This window comes from Apodemus sylvaticus, chromosome 10, assembly GCF_947179515.1.
Source record: "Apodemus sylvaticus chromosome 10, mApoSyl1.1, whole genome shotgun sequence".
Lineage (NCBI taxonomy): Eukaryota > Metazoa > Chordata > Mammalia > Rodentia > Muridae > Apodemus > Apodemus sylvaticus.
In genome coordinates this window covers 44,259,714-44,279,567 of record NC_067481.1, presented here as the reverse complement: position 1 = coordinate 44,279,567, position 19,854 = coordinate 44,259,714, and the positions used below count along the sequence as shown (strand labels likewise).

The 19,854-nt window shown below is 39.9% G+C and overlaps 1 protein-coding gene and 1 pseudogene across 4 annotated transcripts in view; one reads left to right on the top strand and one right to left on the bottom strand.

The window, feature by feature from the left end:
* Nf1 (neurofibromin 1) overlaps positions 1 to 19,854 on the top strand; it is a 256,323-nt gene that overhangs the window by 106,121 nt on the left and 130,348 nt on the right. For all 4 annotated transcript variants that reach the window (XM_052196154.1, XM_052196153.1, XM_052196155.1 and 1 more), the window contains exons 26-29: positions 188 to 369; positions 865 to 1,076; positions 17,532 to 17,693; positions 17,826 to 17,929. In XM_052196154.1, the coding sequence (XP_052052114.1) occupies positions 188 to 369; positions 865 to 1,076; positions 17,532 to 17,693; positions 17,826 to 17,929 (660 nt within the window). The remainder of the gene's footprint in view (positions 1 to 187; positions 370 to 864; positions 1,077 to 17,531; positions 17,694 to 17,825; positions 17,930 to 19,854) is intronic.
* LOC127693408 (60S ribosomal protein L17-like) lies at positions 15,901 to 16,305 on the bottom strand (annotated as a pseudogene).

Genomic DNA, 19,854 nt, shown 5'->3' with positions numbered 1-19,854 from the left:
ACTTTGTTAGGATAAAATAGTGCTACCAGTAACTCAGTCATGAGCCACAGTGACTTCTTACCCCAATATTATAAAAGCATGTGCTCACAGTCCCGTACAGTGTCACACATAGTCACTCGGAATGGATGGTCAGGTTTCTGGTGGGTGTGGCCTTCACTGCATAAAGGTCAGTCTCTGTATTTTCTAGGTACTTCACATTGTTTATGAACCTTTTGAATGACTGTAGTGAAGTTGAAGATGAAAATGCACAGACCGGCGGCAGGAAGCGTGGCATGTCTCGGAGGCTGGCATCCCTGCGGCACTGCACAGTGCTTGCAATGTCAAACTTACTCAATGCCAACGTGGACAGTGGGCTCATGCACTCCATAGGTGAGATCAAGTGAGAACTGCAGAGAAACTGGCCTAGCATGGTGCACAGCTTTAGTCCTATTATCCAGGAGGAACAAGGAGATCTCTGAGTTCAAGGTCAGCCTGGTCTACACAGTGAGTTCCAGGACAGCCAGGGCTACCAGTGACCCTGTCTCTAAATGGACAAACAAGCAAGCAAACAAACAGAACCACAACAGAAATAGAAAACCTAGAGAGCTAGGATGACTCAGTGCTTTACAGCACTGGCTATTCTTCCACAGTCCTAGGTTTAATTTCCACCATCCACATAGTGGGTCATAATTACTTGTAACTCCATTTCCGGGAGACATGATCGTGTCTTATGGCCTTTGTGGTAACCAGGCATACATGGGATTGATAGCAGACATAATGCATGTGAAATACTCATAAAACATAAAAATCTAGAGTTGACATAACATGTAAAATGAAATTGCTTCAGTCAAGCTGTGGTGGTAAATTTCCATCTGTCCTTATCAGGCTTAGGTTATCACAAGGATCTTCAGACAAGAGCTACATTTATGGAAGTTCTGACAAAAATCCTTCAACAAGGAACAGAATTCGATACACTTGCAGAAACGGTGTTGGCAGATCGTTTTGAGAGACTTGTGGAACTGGTCACAATGATGGGAGACCAGGGAGAACTCCCTATAGCTATGGCTCTGGCCAATGTGGTCCCTTGTTCTCAGTGGGTAAGTTCATAGAGAAAGTAGGGAGTAGAATGCCTGACACATGGCAGTAGCTAGTGCTTCAAAATAAGTTTATTCATAAATGTTTATTAAATGAATAGACAAAATTTAAGAACTTGAAAAAAATTACATAATGGAGAGCTGAGATTGTAGCTAGTTGGTAGAATGCTTCCCCTAGCACCACAGGAAATCCTGTAATTGTGAATCACAATCGTGATTGTGCTTTTGTGCTTGCTGTAACCTCAGCACTTGGAGGGTGGAAGCAGGAGGTGCAGAAGTTCAAGGTCCTCCTTGGTTAGAGCGTGAGTTTCAGGCAGTCTGAGCACTGTGAGACTGTCTCAAAAAATAGTAGTTGATCAGCTTGAGTCATTAACCCTGTTTTGTTAATATGTTTTGTTTCTAACTGTAGAGAAGTGGTTGGTTGGGACTCCTACCCCTGACTAGTTCTTTCTTTCCAATGCAGTGAAAAAAGTTCATGTCATCACCAGTACGAAGAAAATGTAAAACAATGTTGTCACTTGTCTTTATATATTATATAAAGTAATTAGTGAACCTAACTTTAGTTGTTAATAATGCTAAATTTATAATCTGTGATTTGTACTTGATAACTATCTCTGCCTTATTAACTATACCTTAATATTTATTTGAAGTATTAGATTATCACTGGCATTTGAAATTTGCATTTGAAGGCATGCTGGATGTGATGGTGCACATGTGTAATCCTAGCACTTGGCAAGTAGACACAAGAGAGTGAAGACTCAAAGGTCATTCTTGGCTACATGGCAAGTTGAAGGCCAGCTTGAAATATATGAGACTATGTCTTAAAACAGAATGGACTGATAAAATACCATAGACATATATGATTATTTGTCCTTCTGCATTTATTTTGTGTTCTGGGGATTGATGTCAGGACCTTATACATGTTAGGCAAGTGCTTTATTGCTGAGCTGCACCCTCTGCCCATAAAACTACAACATTCTTAGTAACATCTTTGAAAACTTTGAGGAAGCTTTTGTTCATTTCCATTTTTAAAAAAATTTTTTTTACTGAATATCGTCTTCATTTACATTGCCAATGGTAATACCTTTCCCAATTTCCCTCCCTCCCCAAAGACCCCCAACCCCTCCTCCCACCCCCTGCCTCCACATATATGCCCCTCCACCCGACCCACTTCCACCACCACCCCCAATTTCCCTTTCTTGGGGTCGCTATTGAGCCTTTACCTGACCAAGGACCACTCCTCCCACTGATGCCCAACAATGCATTTCTCTGCCACATTTTTGGCTGGAACCTTGTATACCCCTTGGTTGAAGGATTAGTCCCTGGGAGTCCTGGGGTTTCTGGTTGGCCAAGATCATTGTTCTTACCATGGGCTGTAAACCCCTTCAGCTCCTCTGGACCACTCTCCAGCTCCTCCATTGGGGACCCCAGGCCCAGTCCAACAGTTGACTGCTAGCATCTGCCTCTGTATTTGTAAGACTCTGGCAGGACCCCCTCTGCCCCAGACGTGCTCCTTTTGGTATACACTTCTTGTCATCTATAGTAGTGTCAGGGTTTGGTGACTGTTTATGGGATGAATCCCCAGGTAGGGCAGTCTCTGAGTGGACTTTACTTTAGTCTCTGCTCCACACATTTTCTCCCTTATTGCTCCTGTGAGTATTTTGTTACCTTTCTCAGAGGAACCAGAACACCCTCACTTAAGTCCTCTTTCTTCTTGAGCTTCCTATGCTGGGTGCATTGTAATTTGTTTATTTTGAGCTTTTGGGCTAACATCCACTTATTAGTGAATGCATACCATGTGTATTCTTTTGTGATTGGGTTACCTCTTTCAGGATGACACTTTCTAGTTCCATCCATTTACCTAAGAATTTCATGAATTCATTGTTTTTAATGGCTGAATAGTACTCCATTCCTTTGTTGAAGGACATCTGGGTTCTTTCCAGCTTCTGGCTATTATAAGTAAGGCAGCTATGAACATAGTGGAGCATGTGTTCTTATTACATGTAGGAGCATCTTCTGGGTATATGCCCGGGAGTAGTATAGTTGGTTCCTCAGGTAGTACTATGTTTAATTTTCTGAGGAATCTCCAAGAGTGGTTTTACCAACTTGCAGTCCCACCAACAATGAGTAAGTGTTCCTTTCCCCCACATTCTCTCCAACATCTGCTGTCCCCCGAGTTTTTCTTTTTCTTTTTTCTTTCTTTTTTTTCTTTCTTTCTTTTTTGGATTTGGCTTTTTCAAGACAGGGTTTCTCTGTATAGCCCTGGCTGTCCTGGAATTTGCTCTGTAGACCAGGCTGGCCTCAAACTCAGAAATCTGCCTGCCTCTGCCTCCCAGAGTGCTGGGATTATAGGCGTGCGCCACCACCTTCTGACTGAGTTTTCATCTTAGCCATTTTGACTGGTGTGAGGTGGAATCTCAGTGTTATTTTGATTTGCATTTCCCTGATAACTACGGATGCTGAACATTTCTTTAGGTGCTTTAGAGCCATTCGAGTTTCCTCAGTTGAGAATTCCCTGTTTAGCTCTGTACCCCATTTTTTAATAGGGTTATTTGATTCTCTGGAGACTAATTTCTTGAGTTCTTTGTATATGTTGGATATTAGCCCTCTATCTGATGTAGGGTTTGTCGGTTTGTCCTATTGACTGTGTCCTTTGCCTTACAGAAGCTTTGTAGTTTTATGAGGTCCCATTTGCTGATCCTTGTTCTTAGAGCATAAGCCATTGGTGTTCTGTTCAGGAACTTTTCCCCTGTGTCCATGTGTTCAAGATTCATCCCCACTTTCTCCTCTATAAGCTTCAGTGTGTCTGGTTTTATGTGTAGATCCTTGATCCACTTGGACATGAGCTTTGTACAAGGAGATAAGAGTGTGTCAATTTGCATTTTTCTGCATGCAGACCTCTAGTTGATCCAGCACCATTTGTTAAAAATGTTGTCTTTTTTACACTGGATGTTTTTAGCTCCTTTGTCAAATATCAAGTGACTGTATGTGTGTGGGTTCTTTTCTGCGTCTTCAATTCTATTCCATTGATCTTCCTGCCTGTCTGCATACCAATACCAAACAGTTTTTATCACTACTGCTCTGTAGTAGAGCTTGAGATCAGGGATGGTGATTCCCCCAAAAGATCTTTTGTTGTGGAGAATAGTTTTTGCTATTCCAGATAAAAATTGGGTTTTTTGTTATTCCAGATGAATTTGAGAATTGCTCTTTCTAGATCTATGAAGTATTGATTTGGGATTTTGATGGGGATTGCATTGAATCTTTAGGTTGCTTTCAGCAAGATGGCCATTTTTACTATATTGATCCTGTCAATCCATGAACATGGGAGATCTTTCCATCTTGTGAGGCCTTCTTCGATTTCTTTCTTAAGAGGCTTGAAGTTCTTGTCATACAGATCTTTCACTTGCTTCGTTAGGTTCACACCTAGGTATGAAATATTATTTGGGGCTGTTGTGAAGGGTGTCATTTCCCTGATTTCTTTCCCATCTTGTTTATTCTTTGAGTAGAGGAAGGCTACTGATTTGTTTGAGTTAATTTTATATCCAGCCACTTTGCTGAAGTTGTATATCAGCTTTAGGAGTTCTCTGGTGGAAGTCTTGGGGGTCACTTAAGTATACTATCATATCATCTGCAAATAGTGATATTTTGACTTCTTCCTTTCCAATTTGTATACCTTTGACTTCCTTTTGTTGCCTGATTACGCTGGCTAGGACTCCAAGTACTATATTGAATAGATAGGGAAGCCAGGCAGTGTTAGTGCATGCCTTTAATCCCAGTACTTGGGAGGCAGAGGCAGGTGGATTTCTGAGTTTGAGGCTAGCCTGGTCTATAGTGAGTTCCAGGACAGCCAGGGCTACACAGAGAAATCCTGTCTTGGGGAAAAAAAAAAAAAGGAAAAAAAAAGAAAAAGAAAAAGAAAGGGAGAAAGTGGGCAGCCTTGTCTGGTCCCCAATTTTAGTGGGATTGCTTCAAGTTTCTCTCCGTTTAACTTGATGTTGGCTACCAGTTTGCAATATATTGCTTTCACTATTTTTAGGTATGGGCCTTGGATTCCTGATCTAAGACTTTTATCATGAAGGGATGCTGGATTTTGTCAAAAGCCTTGTCAGTCTCGAATGAAATGACCATGTGGTTCTTCTCCTTTAGTTTGTTAATATAGTGGATTACATTGGCGGATTTCCATATATTGAACCATCCCTGTATCCCTGGGATGAAGCCTACCTGATCGTGGTGAATTACAGTTTTGATGCATTCTTGGATTCTGTTGGCCAGGATTTTGTTCAGTATTTTTACATCAGTGTTCATGAGGGAGATTGGTCTGAAGTTCTCCCTTCTTGTTTGGTTTAGGTATAAGCGTTATTGTGGCTTCATAGAATGAGTTTGGTAGTGTTCCTTGAGTTTCTTTTTCATGGAATAGTTTGAAGAGTATCAGTATTAACTCTTCTTTGAAGATCTGATAGAATTCCCCGCTAAACCCATCTGGTCCTGGGCTTTTTTTAATGGGAGACTATTAATGACTGCTTCTATTTCCTCAGGACTTATGGGACTATTTAGATGGTTTATCTGATCCTATTTTAACGCTGGCACCTGGTATGTATCTAGAAAGTTGTCCATTTCATCCAGATTTTCAAGCTTTGTTGAGTATAAACTCTTACAGTAAGAGCTGATGATTTTTTGATTTCCACAGTTTCTGTTGTTATAGCTCCCTTTTCATTTCTGATTTTATTAATTTGGATACTTTCTCTGTGCCCTCTGGTTAGTTTGGCTAAGGGTTTACCTATCTTGTTGATTTTTTTCCAAAGAACCAGCTCCTCGTTTTGTTGATTCTTTGTATAGTTCTTTTTGTTTCTTTTGGTTTATTTCGGCCCTGAGCTTGATTATTTCCTGCCGTTTACTCCTATTGGGTGTATTTGCTTCTTTTTGTTCTAGAACTTTCAAGTGCACTGTCAAGCTGTTGGTGTAAGCTCTCTCCATTCTCTTTTTGGAGGTACTCATAGCTATGAGTTTTCCTCTTAGCACTGCTTTCATTGTGTCCCATAAATTTTGGTATGCTGTATCTTCATTTTCATTAAATTCTAAAAAAGACTTTAATTTCTTTCTTATTTCTTCCTTGACCAAGCTATCATTAAGAACATTGTTCAAATTCCATGTGTGTATATGTTTTCCTTTGTTTTTGTTTGAGTTTAAGACCAGCCTTAGGCCATGGTGATCTGATAAGGCACATGGAATAATTTCAATATTTCTGTATCTGTTGAGGCCCATTTTGTGACCAATTATGTGGTCAGTTTTGGAAAAGGTATCATGAGGTGCTGAGAAGAAGGTATATTCTTTTGCTTTAGGGTGGAATGTTCTATAAATATCTGTTAGATCCATTTGGTCTATAACTTCACTTAGTTTCACTGTATCTCTGTTTAGTTTCTGATTCCATGATTTGTCCATTTTTGAGAGTGGGTTGTTGAAGTCTCCCACTATTATTGTGTGGGGTGCAATGTGTGCTTTGAGCTTTATTAAAGTTTGATTGATGAATGTGGGTGCCCTTATGTTCAGAACATAGATGTTCAGAATTGAGAGTTCATCCTGGTAGACTTTTCCTTTGACCAGTATGAAGTGTCCTTCCTTATCTTTTTTGACAACTTTTGGTTGAAAGTCAATTTTATCCGAGATAAGAATGGCCACTCCAGCTTATTTCTTGGGACCATTTGCTTGGAAAATTGTTTTCCAACCTTTGACTCTTAAATAGTGACTATCTTTGTTACTGAGGTGGGTTTTTTGTATGCAGCAAAATGTTGGGTCTGTTTATGTGTTCAGTCTGTTTGTCTATGTCTTTTTATAGGGGAATTGAGACCATTGATATTAAGAGATACTAAGGAAAAGTGATTGTTGCTTACTGTTATCTTCTTAGTTAAAGGTGAAATTCTGGTTATGTAGCTATCTTCTATTGGGTTTGTTGAGAGATTACTTACATTATTGATTTTTCTCCGGTGTGATTTCCTGCCTTGTGTTTATTTTCCACCCATTATCCTTTGCAGAGCTGAATTTGTGGAAAGATATCGTGTAAATTTGCTTTTGTCATGGAATGTCTTGTTTTCTCCGTCTATGGTAATTGAAAGTTTTGCGGGGTATAGTAGTCTGGGCTGACATTTGTGTTCTCTTAGGGTCTGTATGACATCTGCCCAGGATCTTCTAGCTTTCATAGTCTCTGGTGAGAAGTCTGGTGTAATTCTGATAGGACTGCCTTTATATGTTACTTGACCTTTTTCTCTTAACTGCTTTTAATATTCTTTCTCTGTTTAGTGTATTTGGTGTTTTGATTATTGTGTGATGGGAGGAATTTTTGCTGTGGTCCAATTTGTTTGGAGTTCTATAGGCTTCTTGTATGTTCATGGGCATCTCTTTCTCTAGGTTAGGGAAGTTTTCATCTATAATTTTTTTTTTTGATATTTACTGGGCCTTTAAGATGTAAATCCTCGCTTTCTTCTATACCTATAATCCTTAGGTTTTGGATGTTTTGGGTTACAAGCTTTTTGCATTTTGCATTTTCTTTGACTGTTGAGTCAATGTTTTCTATGGAATCTTCAGCCTCCGAGATTCTTTCTTCTATCTCTTGTATTCTGTTGTTGATGCTTGCATCTATGACTCCTGAATTCTTTCCAAGGTTTTCTATCTTCAGAGATGTCTCACTTTGCATTTTCTTTATTGTTTCTATTTCCATTTTTAGATCCTAGATAGTTTTGTTCAGTTACTTTACTTGTTTGTTTGTTTGTTTTCTTCCTGAAATTCTTTAAGGATTTTTTTGTGTTTCCTCTTTAAGGGCTTCTACTTGTTGACCCATGTTCTCCTGTGTTCCTTTTAGGGATTTTTGTGATTCCTCTTTAAGGTCTTCTGCATGTTGATCCATGTTCTTCCATAATTTCCTATGGGTTTTTTGTGTTGCCTCTTCAAGGGCTTCTAACGGTTGGACCATGTTCTCCCATATGGGATTTTTGTGATTCCTCTTTTAAGGGCTTCTACCATTAGATCCATATTCTCTTTAAGGGATTTTTGTTCTTCCTCTTTAACGGCTTCTCCCTGTTGACCCATGTTCTCCTGCATTTCTTTAAGGGAGTTATTTATGTTCTTCTTTAATTCCTCCATCACCAATATGAGATGTGATTTTAAATCTAGCTCTTGCTTTTCTGATGTGATGGAGTATCCAGGATTTGCTGTTGTGGGAGAACTGGGTTCTGAAGGTACCATCTTGCCTTGGTTTCTGTTGGTAATGATGTGTTTGCCTTTGGCCAGCTTCTTATCTCTGGTGTTAGCTGATCTTGCTGTCTCTATCTTCTCTATCCTGCAGGCCTGTGTTTCTGTTCTCCTGGGATTCTCTTTCTGTCCAATGCCCTGCAAACAGCTGATTCTCCAGGAAGTATAGGTGATGGGGTCTCCCCTCTGGCAGACTTGGCAAGAGTTGAATATCCTCAGACTGCTAGTTCTCAAATGATCTGCTAATGGATCTCAAATGCCCTGTTGATGCTGGTTCTCGAATGCCCCTCTTTTGCCTGTTCAAATGCCCTGCTGCTTCCAGTTCTCAAATACTCTGCTCCTGCCAAATTCTTGAATGCCTTGCTCCTGCCAGTTCTCTAGAGAGTATCAGGAAGTTGGATCCTCTCTGTGCCAGAGGTGGAGCAGGTCTTCCACATCCGATGGAAAGGGGCAGTGACTGGGAAGGAAGGGTGGAAGGGTAGTGGTGATCTGGAGGTTGCTGGGTAGTGAGTCCCAGAGCAGAGCAGCTCTGGGCCTCTAGGGGTGGGTGGTGATTCTTACCAAATGCCCTGCTCCTATAAGTTCTCTCTAGAGTATCAGGAAGTAGGATCTTCTCTGTGCCAGATGTCTCTTTTCCATTTTAAAAAGCCATGTGGATCTCTGTATTGTTGTGCATGCCTTTAATCCCAGCATTGGGGAGGCAGAGGCAGGTAGATCTCTGTGAGTTCAAGGTCTACCTGGTCTACTGACAGTGCCTGCTCTGCCACCAAGTACCAAGTATGGGGAGTAGGCCTGGGGGATTGACAGAAGACACAGACATGGGTCATTCAGTAAGGAGAATGCCAAAGCTTCACTGAGGGACCAGCAATATATACTAGAGGCCAGGGAAAACAACAACAGGAAAAAACAATCATAGCCATAGGTTAGGCACCAGGGAGGTCCCTACCACACTGGGCAGGAAAACAGGAATCAAGCTAAGCCGTAGGATGTTTTGCTCTCAGGAAACCTGTGCAAACAGCTCAGCTGGGGGAGTTGAGCTAAGCTCACTGATGCCCAACAGGTCCCCCTTTTTTATTTTATAAAAGGAATAGCATCTGTCTTAGGTCACCTTCCTTCCAACTCTGCCAGTCTCAGAGCCCCTGTTTTAGGTTGGTGTGGACTGCAAAGGAGTTGCTCATCATAGACTAACTATTCTCAATCCATGCTGAGCCAGATTTGAGCAGATGTATTATCCTGTGCCAAAGACATAAGCACTTGTTCAGTTACTACTCTGGCCTGGTTTTGTTGTTTGCACGTACGGTTTAGAAGGAATAATCCCAATGTGGCAGCTCCACAAGCCAAAAGCCCTAGTGCCATGGACCTGGCCCATTCTTTAATCAGGGGTTGCAATAATGCCAAAGTCTCTTTGATGGTGATACAAGGTGACAGGTAGTCTCCCTTCATCATTTAGAGGCATAGGCACAATTCCAGGAATTCTTACAACCACAGCAGCATCTTCATACTCTCAGCAGTTTGTCAATACACACAATCTGCTAGAACAATTCAATTTCTTCTTGTCTTCTTCCTGATCATTAGAGACTTTTCAAACCACAGAAAAGAGTGGGGCTAAAACACATGGTTTAGTATTCACGGAAACGTTGCAAAGCACAAGACAGGAACCAAGAAATGAAGTTCTATCTAACTCCTATCACTATTTTTAATAAAACATAAACTATTTTCAAATATAAAATGTATTACTCTGTTCTAATTTAGCTGCAGCCTTCCCTGTAGTCCATTAGTAAAAAGCACAACTGGCCACACAGTACTACTTATCCCCACTGGCATTAGGACTGGTGGATTTTCCACAAAGCTCCAGTGAGTTTCCATCTGTACCCGGGTCTATAATGGCAGGACACACAGCACTCAGGAACCCAGACAGGACTTTCTGCATTTTTAGGGAAGATACAAACAGAACCTCTCATCCTAACCAACACTGGGTCAGGACCTTTCCAAATTCCTAAAGATAACTCTTTCCATTATACTAAACCCTCTGACTTCTTTGCACCTTTCCAATGTCTGTCTGCAGCAGAAAGCTTTTAATAAAAAATTTAAAGTATAAAGAGTAGCATGCAGAGTGGTAAACTCCCCCTTTTTTGTTTTTTCAAGATAATTTTTTATAGTAAAATTAGCTTTTTCCACTATAGCTTGCCCTTATGGAATCCCTGTTTTATAAATAATATGAAAGTCCACGCAAAAATTTTCAAAGGATCCGCTGATAAATGCTGGACTATTATCGGTTTTTAGCTGAGTTTGGATTCCCATGCAAGCAAAAGCTTATAAACAATGATTTTCTACATCTTTTACCTTTTCATCACTATGTGCAGATGCAACAATCATACCAGAAAAGGTATCTATAGCTACATGAACAAATTGTAGCTTCCCAAATGATGGGACATGAGTCACATCCATTTGACAAATATCATTTGCTTTAAGACCTTGGGGATTCACTCCCAATCTGGGGGATGAAATGAATTGAACACACTGAGGGCATTGAGTAACAATTTGCACAGCTTGTTCTCTAGTAATGTCACAGTGAAACTTCAAAGAATTTGCCTTAAGATGAAATTTATTATGCATATTCAAGGCTTTTTCATAATTGGTGGCCAAATTCAATGCAACCAATGGAGATTGAGTATATAAATCTGTTTTATGATTGCCCTGTACCAGGAGACCAGGTAATAATGAATGTCCTCATATATGGCCCACAAATACTGGTTGTTTGTGCTGCCATAGACGAGCCTATACCTCCAACAGGCAAGAATAAATAGAGGAAACAGGTGCTACATAAGCTGCAGTTTCTAATGGCTCTATACCAAGCACAACCTGTCCTGCAATATAGTAGCCTGCATCCAGACCCCATTGTATAAGGGTTGAATAACAAAAGAAACCTGAAAATTGGGGGTTCCCAGAAAAATTCTACTAGCTGTATTTAGTAGTCTTACCTACAAATTTTTGAAACAGTTTAAAAGGAACTTGTTTGATACCAAATAAATTCCCATTGAGATCTCCTTTTCAATCTTTAGGAGTTAAATTTTGCTTCTACCACTGTATCTAACAAAGCTTGTGGAAAAGTGGCAACTGGCCTCTATTAGCCACAGCTGTTTTAACTTTTATCATTTTTGAAATCATCTTAATTACAAAATATGGGTGAGTTAAGAATTGTGAGCCTTCGATCAGACTGCAAACTGCATTGAAGTTGTTAACCATAATTCTTCACTTTCTCTTGCAATATTAGAGCATAACTACAACTTTGGAAAGCAAAACCCAATTTTAAATGATCTATCCTCTTTAAAACCAATGGCAAACATGCTACTTTCACATTACAAAGTTTGTCTTATGTTTGAATGCATGACAGTACAACTTATAATACCTCATTAAAGAGACATTGTTTTAAATCTTAGCCCCTTTAAGTCTAATTTCTAGGAAAAGAATCACACAAAACATTATGTCAATTTAGAAGTATCTTTAGAGGCCTGTTTTTCTTGGGTTGAGTCATGCCACATGTTGTTGTTTAAGATAACTCCAACCCTGAGTTACCAGTTTTAAACTAACTTTTTGTTACCAATGTAATATGTTTTTATCATGCCCAATAACTTATAAGCCAATACTCTACAATCAAGACATGCAAAACATATTATACCTTTAAAATTAATCAAAGAGAAATGAAGTGACTACAGGAATCTTATAAATTTAAACCAAATAATTTTTTTTTCTAGCTGTAATTTCAAGAGAAAAAAGCACTTTGTACCCAATAGGAGAAATAACCATCAGCCTACTTGCCCTAGAACTTGAGAAGTTGCTGGCCCTTTTAAAAGCAGCTTTTCTCTACCTGTGCTTGACTCCTAGCAAAATGCAGGGCAGCTTAAATCAGCCTCTGCTGTGTAAACTGAGACTGGATCAAGAGATGGACCACCAGCAGATAAAATTTTTACCAATTTTTCTTTTCAGCATGAAATAAAGTTTTTACCATTTTTTTCTTTTCAACATGAAACATAAGACAATCATTCAAATAACAAAACACAGACACAAATTGACACATGGACATATTGGTGCACCAAAGACAATACATAGAGAGGGAAGAGCACTTGTAACCAGTATTAAGAATATCTCCAGTAGGGTCCATAGAGGAAACAGGATATCTGTGTTTCCCCTTGTCCCAAGGAGAGTTTTGAAATCCATTTTCTTTCTCTTTCTCTCTCATGTTTCTAAAATCTGTCTTTTTTGTTTGTTTTTGTTTTTTACTCTTTTTTATTCCCTATTCTTCTCACCTGATGCAGTTCTAGACTTTAGACAATTTGCCTAATAAAATTCACCATCCCAATTTGCTGTCACACCCTAGCTGTTTTAACCTTAATCCCAGTAACCGGTTGCCTAAGCAGATCCACTGGTTGATCCACAATTGTAAGGTGGAACTTGCCCTCCCCACATTCTGTACTTTGCTTGTTGCAGTTCTTACTTTCACTTCGTTTCTTGCACCATATATTCCCCAATATGTTCCTCTTCCTTTCGCCGGCCGGCTTTTCTTGGAACAATCCCGTCAGGAGCTCCTCCCTTTCCTGATCTCGGTGGGACCTTCACTTGACAGCACCCGCCTGCACTGCTACCAAGTACCAAGTATGGGGCGTAGGCCTGGGGGATTGACAGAAGACACAGACATGGGTCATTCAATAAGGAGAATGCCAAAGCTTCACTGAGGGACCAGCAATATATACTAGAGGTCAGGGAAAACAACAGGAAAAAATCATAGCCATAGGTTAGGCACCAGGGAGGTCCCTACCACACTGGACAGGAAAACAGGAATCAGGCTAAACTGTAGGATGTTTTGCTCTCAGGAAACCTGTGCAAACAGCTCAGCTGGGGGAGTTGAGCTAAGCTCACTGATGCCCAACAGTCTACATGTCAAGTTTTAGGCCAGCTGTAACTACCTAGTGAATCCCTGTCTTTTTTCCTCCTCCTCTCTTAAGGTCATATGGTTTAAAAAAAAAAAAAGAAAGAAAGAAAGAAAAGAAAGAACAAAAGAAAGAAAGAAAAGAAAAAAGACTTTAGTTAGAATAACTTCTAATTACTAAAATAATCTTAGTTTTTGCTTAAAAATGGGAGGGTGAGGAACTGGAAACATGGTTCAGGAGTCTTCCAGAAGACTGGGTTGGTTTCCCAGCTCACATGGTCACTTCACAACCATTTGTAACCCCTGTTTTAGGGGATTAGATGCTCTCTCTGGCCTCCTTAGGCAAAACAACCATTTACATAAAATTCCCACCCCACCTCTGACCTCTGCCATGCTTGCTCTGACCATATTTATTTCATATATGTGGGTACACTGTCACTGTCTTCAGACACAACAGAAGAAGGCATCAGATCTCATCACAGATTGGTTGGGAGCCACCATGTGGTTGCTGGGAATTGAACTCAGGACCTTTGAAAGAGCAGTCAATACTCTTAACCGCTGAGCCATTTCCATGTACATAAAATTAGCAAAAACAAAAATCAAGGAAACCTACCTGTAGCAGAGGCTGGAAGGCTGGTTTGGTGGTTAAGAGTGTTTGCTGCTCTATAAAAGAACTGGAGTTCAGATTCCAGCGTTCACATCCAACAGCTAAAAACACATCCTTACTAACACCAAGAGATCTGACTCTGCTATACCAATGCATACTGGTACTCATGTGCACATACATTAAAAATACACATTTAAAAATATCTAAACCTTTGAAAGAGCCAATGAGATCATGGGTTTCTTTTCTTTTTTTTTTTTTTTAAGATTTATTTATTTATTGTATATATATATGAGTACACTGTGGCTATCTTCAGACATTCCAGTAGAGGGAGTCAGATCTCATTATGGATAGTTGTAACCCACCATGTGGTTGCTGGGATTTGAACTCAGGACCTTCAGAAGAGCAGTCAGTGCTCTTAACCACTGAGCCATCTCTCCAGCCCCTAGAAGGAGAATCTTTATTCATGGTCATTCTTGGTTACATAGCAAGCTCTGAGCCAGTATGGGCCTCATGGAGCTTAATCTCAAAAAACTAGAGAAGAAAAAATATAAAAGAAAAAAGCAATCCCTGCTTCCATTTCCCCAAATCTGGGGTTATAGGCGTTTATTGCTTTGCTTGGAGGTGTTGGGGCCCTTGTATATGCTAGGCAAGTCTCACTATGTTGTCCTGGCTGGCTGGCCTGGAAGTCCCTATGTAGACCAGGCTTGAACTCCCTGAGGTCCACCTGTCCGTTTCTGGAGTGCTGAGAGTCCTGGAGTTTGCTACCACGCTGGAAGGGTTGTACCTCTTGACATACTTTCCTAGCACCTTTTACTCTCAGCCCTCTCCAGCCTTGGCCTCTGAGGTGTGGACATGTGCCCAATGCCTGACTTAGATTTTTTTTTCTTTTTTGGTTTTTTGAGACAGGGTTTCTTTGTGTAATAGCCCTGACTGTCCTGGACTTGCTTTGTAGACCAGACTAGACTGGCCCCAAATTCAAAGAGATCTACCTGCTTCTGCTTCCTGAGTGCTGGGGTTAAAAACATACACTACCATTCCTGGCTTGACATAAAATATCTTTTATGTATTTACTTTTTTGAAGATAGGATCTCTGATGTAGCCTGGCTGGCCTGGAATTCATTGTGCAGAACCAGGATATATCCTCAGATGCACAAAGTTCCTCTGCCTCCTGATGCAGGAACTAAAGGCATCCAATATCATACCTGGCCTCAATTGCTTCAAATTCTTTTTTGAGATTTTATTCCTTTTATTTCGTGTGTGTGTGTGTGTGTGTGTGTGTGTGTGTATGCATTTTTTCTGCATGTATATTTGTGCACCATGTTTATAAAATGCCCATAGAGGTCAGAAGCGGCTGTTAGATGCCCTGAAATTGGAGTTAAAGTGGTTCTAACTGCTTGTGGGTCCTGGGAATTGAACCTGGGTCCTCCTGAAGAGCAGCCAGTGCTCTTAACTGCTGATCTAGTCCCCCAAATTACTTTTTTTTCTTTGACAATTTCATACATGTAAACAGTGTCTTTTGATCGTATGTACCAGTGTTCCTCAACCTTCCTAATGCTGTGACTCTTTAATATAGTTCCTCATGTTGTGACCACCAACCATAAAATCATTTTCATTGCTACTTCATAACTGTAATTTTGCTATTGTTATGAATAGTAATGTAAATATCTAATATGTATGATATGTAACCCCTATGAAAGGGTCATAAGATCATCAAAGGGGTCTTAACCCATAGGTTGAGAACTGCTGATATAGACCCTCGGCTCTCTGCTCCCCCCCCCCTTTTTTTTTTAAAGACAAGACTTCACTACAGCTTGGAACTTTCTTTCTTTCTTTCTTTCCTTTCTTTCCTTTCTTTCCTTTCTTTCCTTTCTTTCCTTTCTTTCCTTTCTTTCCTTTCTTTCCTTTCTTTCCTTTCTTTCCTTTCTTTCCTTTCTTTCCTTTCTTTCCTTTCTTTCCTTTCTTTCCTTTCTTTCTTTCCTTTCTTTCCTTTCTTTCCTTTCTTTCCTTTCTTTCTTTTCTTTATCTCCACTTATTTTGTGCTGAATTTATTCTTATGCCATGAGTTTTTGTTTCTTCTGGGATATCTTTTTCTTCTGTGCAACCTCCTCTTCTGGCTTTGGAACAATCTGTTCCTTCTCAGTGAGGATCATCTCAATGTGGCAGTGGGAGCTCATGTGTGGGTTGATCTGGCCCTGAGCTCTGTAGGTTTGTATGCACAACTTAGGTGCCTTGTTCACCTGGATGTGTTCAATGACTAAAGTTCAGCATTACTCTCTGCATTCTTAAGCATGTGCAGCAAAAATACAGCACTCTTTTTTTGGCCACTGTCCCTGTGTCCAGCCCCACTGTTTGGCCTGGGTGTACTTACTGACTCCACTATTATATCGCCATAAGTGCACACACTGCTTTTTTAAAGTGGCATCCTTCAGATACTTGGGGGCTTGTGATTCCTGTGTAACTCAGCCTGGCCTCAGATTCATGGTCTTCTGAGTTTGCCTCCTGGGTCCTGTGATTACAGGTGTGTACCGTCACTTTTTCTAATTAAATTATTTAAACATTTAATTTGATTATGTAAATGCATGTTTTAAAGGTCAGTTGTTTCGAATTTTCAGGGTTTAGGAGAAAGGATGAGAGTAGAAAGGCATTTACTATGGGGCCTAAAAGCAACAGCTCCTGCTGTCTCTCTCTACTGTTGTGCTGGAATTGAAGAGGTACCTTTCTGTACCAGGCAAGCCCCTGCCCCCACCATGATCCCTTGAGCTGGACCCCAAGCTCAACAACTCTCAATTTGTCCCTAAATTTTTGTCCTTTCTACTTAACTCGTAATGGAGGGTAGAGTTTTCATATTTTGTCAAAGATGTGTAACTACAGGGAATAAAACATTTTGCCTCTGTGGTGTTTGTAGTTTGGATTATTCATTTTTATTTTCCTTTGCTCCAGGGTCTTGTTCTTATAATCTTGGGACTAGGACAGGCTGAGGATAGGGCTCAGGACCATGATGGCTTTTATTACTGTTTGAAGATTGAGGGTTTTTTGTTTGTTTGTTTGTTTGTTTTTTATAGCTACTAGTATTTTCTTTGTCTTCTCTCAGTGTTGGGTTTAACAGTGAATTACAGTTTTATTAATTTTGTAATACAAAACAAAAAAACCACAAAAACAACTGTAAGGAATGAAAAGGTTGTTGTACAAGTAATAGAACAGCTGCCCCAGTCCTAACTCCACTTGTGTGTAAATCTGTCTGAACTCTGGGTTCTAACTATCTAGCTGGTCCCCCTTCATTCTGATTTTTAAATAATCCCTTAGTATTTGAATTTTTGTTGTTTTTTGGCCTTGGTCATATTGTATTTAATCACTTCTAAGAAAGAAGCCTGCTCAAAATGAACTTTTATTTCATGATGTACTTTAGCCAGATTCTGGTGTCTTTCTGTCTTCCAGTAAAGCCTTAAATCTCTTATTTTTCATTAGTTAATTTTTAGAATTAACAGGTATTAGAAACAGATTTTAAAAGTCATCTATACTAGACAAAGGTAAATCTTAGGAGTAATAAGTTATTGTTTACCTTGATTAACAGGTGATTATGAGCTTTAGATCTGTCCTTTTTTCTAACCTTTTACAAGTTTTTAAATCTACCTAAGAAAAAAGTAGAACCGTTCACAGAAACCCAGTTGTGCTTTGTTTTCAGGATGAACTGGCTCGTGTCCTGGTCACTCTGTTTGATTCACGGCATTTGCTCTACCAGCTGCTCTGGAACATGTTTTCTAAGGAGGTGGAATTGGCAGACTCCATGCAGACTCTTTTTCGAGGCAATAGCTTGGCCAGTAAGATAATGACATTCTGCTTCAAGGTTCGTGTCATTCACTTTGTGTGCACACGTGCATGAAGTTTGCTGAGAGGAAATTATTTAGAGAATGTGTTAGGTTGGTTATCTTTTAAATGCAGGATGTATGGATATGTGCCTAATTATGTGTTTCTTTAGGTGTATGGTGCTACTTATTTACAAAAGCTCTTGGACCCTTTATTACGAATTGTTATCACATCTTCAGATTGGCAACATGTTAGCTTTGAAGTGGATCCCTCCAGGTTTGTCATCTTGTCGCAGTTGCTCCCCTGCTGCTCCTCAGTACTGCATGACGCCTCCCTCATCTCATGTTTCTGTCCTTGGTTTTCTGTTGTTTTTTATAAAGACAGTACATCACTATATAGTCCAACTTGTTCTTGAACTTGTAGTCTTCCTGACTCAGCTCACACTACTGGGTTATAGCACTTCTCTTAACTCTTAAAGGTTTGTAGTTTTTACATTAAAGGTTATATACAAATACATTTTTCCTTAAAGAATAAAAACATTAGTAGATACCATTAAAGGCATCATTGAGTACCACCTGTGGATACTGTTCTGGTATACTCTAGTCTGTCCTTTTTCTATTCTTCTGTATAAGCATATATGCAATTTTAGGAGACGTATACTGTAATGTGATTGCTTACTTTTAAAAGGTAACCCTGAATCTGTAGTTTACAACCTAATTCTTATGTTTTAGTCAGAGGTCTTAGATCTTTCTGTGGAAGTTTATGAAGATTACTGTTACTCTCTTATACAGCTGCACCGTATTACATAGTTTAGCTCTGTGGCTGTTTATGCAGTAGCATAGCCCTTTGACCTTTGCCATAGCTTCCTTATTATTGGGATTTTGATACAGGGTCTCATAGTGTAATTGAACTTGGGTCCTTCCACATGCTAGAGCACCTCACCACTAAGTGTATCCCCAGCCTTAGCAGAAATCTTTTTGATGCTTATTTTATGAGAAGCCATCAGTGGTTTGCTGTTGACAGCAAAATGCAGCAGATTGTTTGCTCTGTCTGAGCCACTTTTACCTCATAATGCATATTTCATAGTCACTCTAAGCTCCAAGGAAAAGTACGCATTTTAAAATGTTCTTGTACAAGGTCCTATGGGATTAGAGATACCTAATTAATAATGTTTCTTATGTCTATTTTTAAGAAATATTACTTTGTGTATATGTTTGATATATGTTTGCAGTATATATATGAAGGTCAGAGTATACATCCAAGGATCAAACTCAGATCAACAGGTTTTGTTGGCAAGTCTCTTTATACACGGAGCCATCTTGCTAGCTCAGTCCTTCATTTCTGACCATGTTAAAAAATCAAGAAGACAGACTCAGTATATGAGTGATGGCTGAGTGTTAGATAACTTGTAGCATAAGCCCTTGTTTCTGTCCTCAGCAAAACATACACACACACACACACACACACAATATCTAAGAAGATAAAGGAAGCAGAGACATCCATAAATCATCTATAACTTTTATATTTGATAAAAATGACTTTTGAGGGGCTGGAGAGATGACTGGCTGATTAACAGCACTTACTGTTTTTCTAGGGGGCCTGTGTTAGGTTCCCAACATCCATATCAGGTGGCTCATAGCTACCTATAACGTAAGTTCCTAGGCATCTTCTGGCCTTGGAGGGCACCTAAATGTGTGGCATGCATTAACACAGATTCACACACATAAACAAAACCCTTGGGCTTGGTGAAAGAGACCCTTGATCCCCAGCACACCTGCGCTTCTTTACACTTGAGCCCCTGACCCACTCTGACAAATCAAGATTTCGAAAGTTTACTCTATGTTCACAGGAAGAAAAAAAATGTTTAAGAATTCTAAAGTGTTGAAGATGTAGCTCAATGGTGGAATGTTTGCACAAATGCAGAAGGCTTTAGGTTAGCTCCTTAGAGAAAGTTGGAAAAAGAAAAAGAAAAGGAAAGGAAAAGAGAAGGATGTGGGGAAGCTAGAGGGCCAGAGGAACAAGAGGAAGAAGAGACAGACTGGCTGAAATAAAGAAAAACGCCTAACATAGGTAGTTTAGATAGAGTTTGGCTTTTGCCATTCTGGGAATCAAACTGGGCACATATATGCGGTAGACCTTTTGTGCCCCTGAGCTACATCTCTGGCTGGCAGTAACTTGTCAGAGGACTGAGGTTCCAAGGC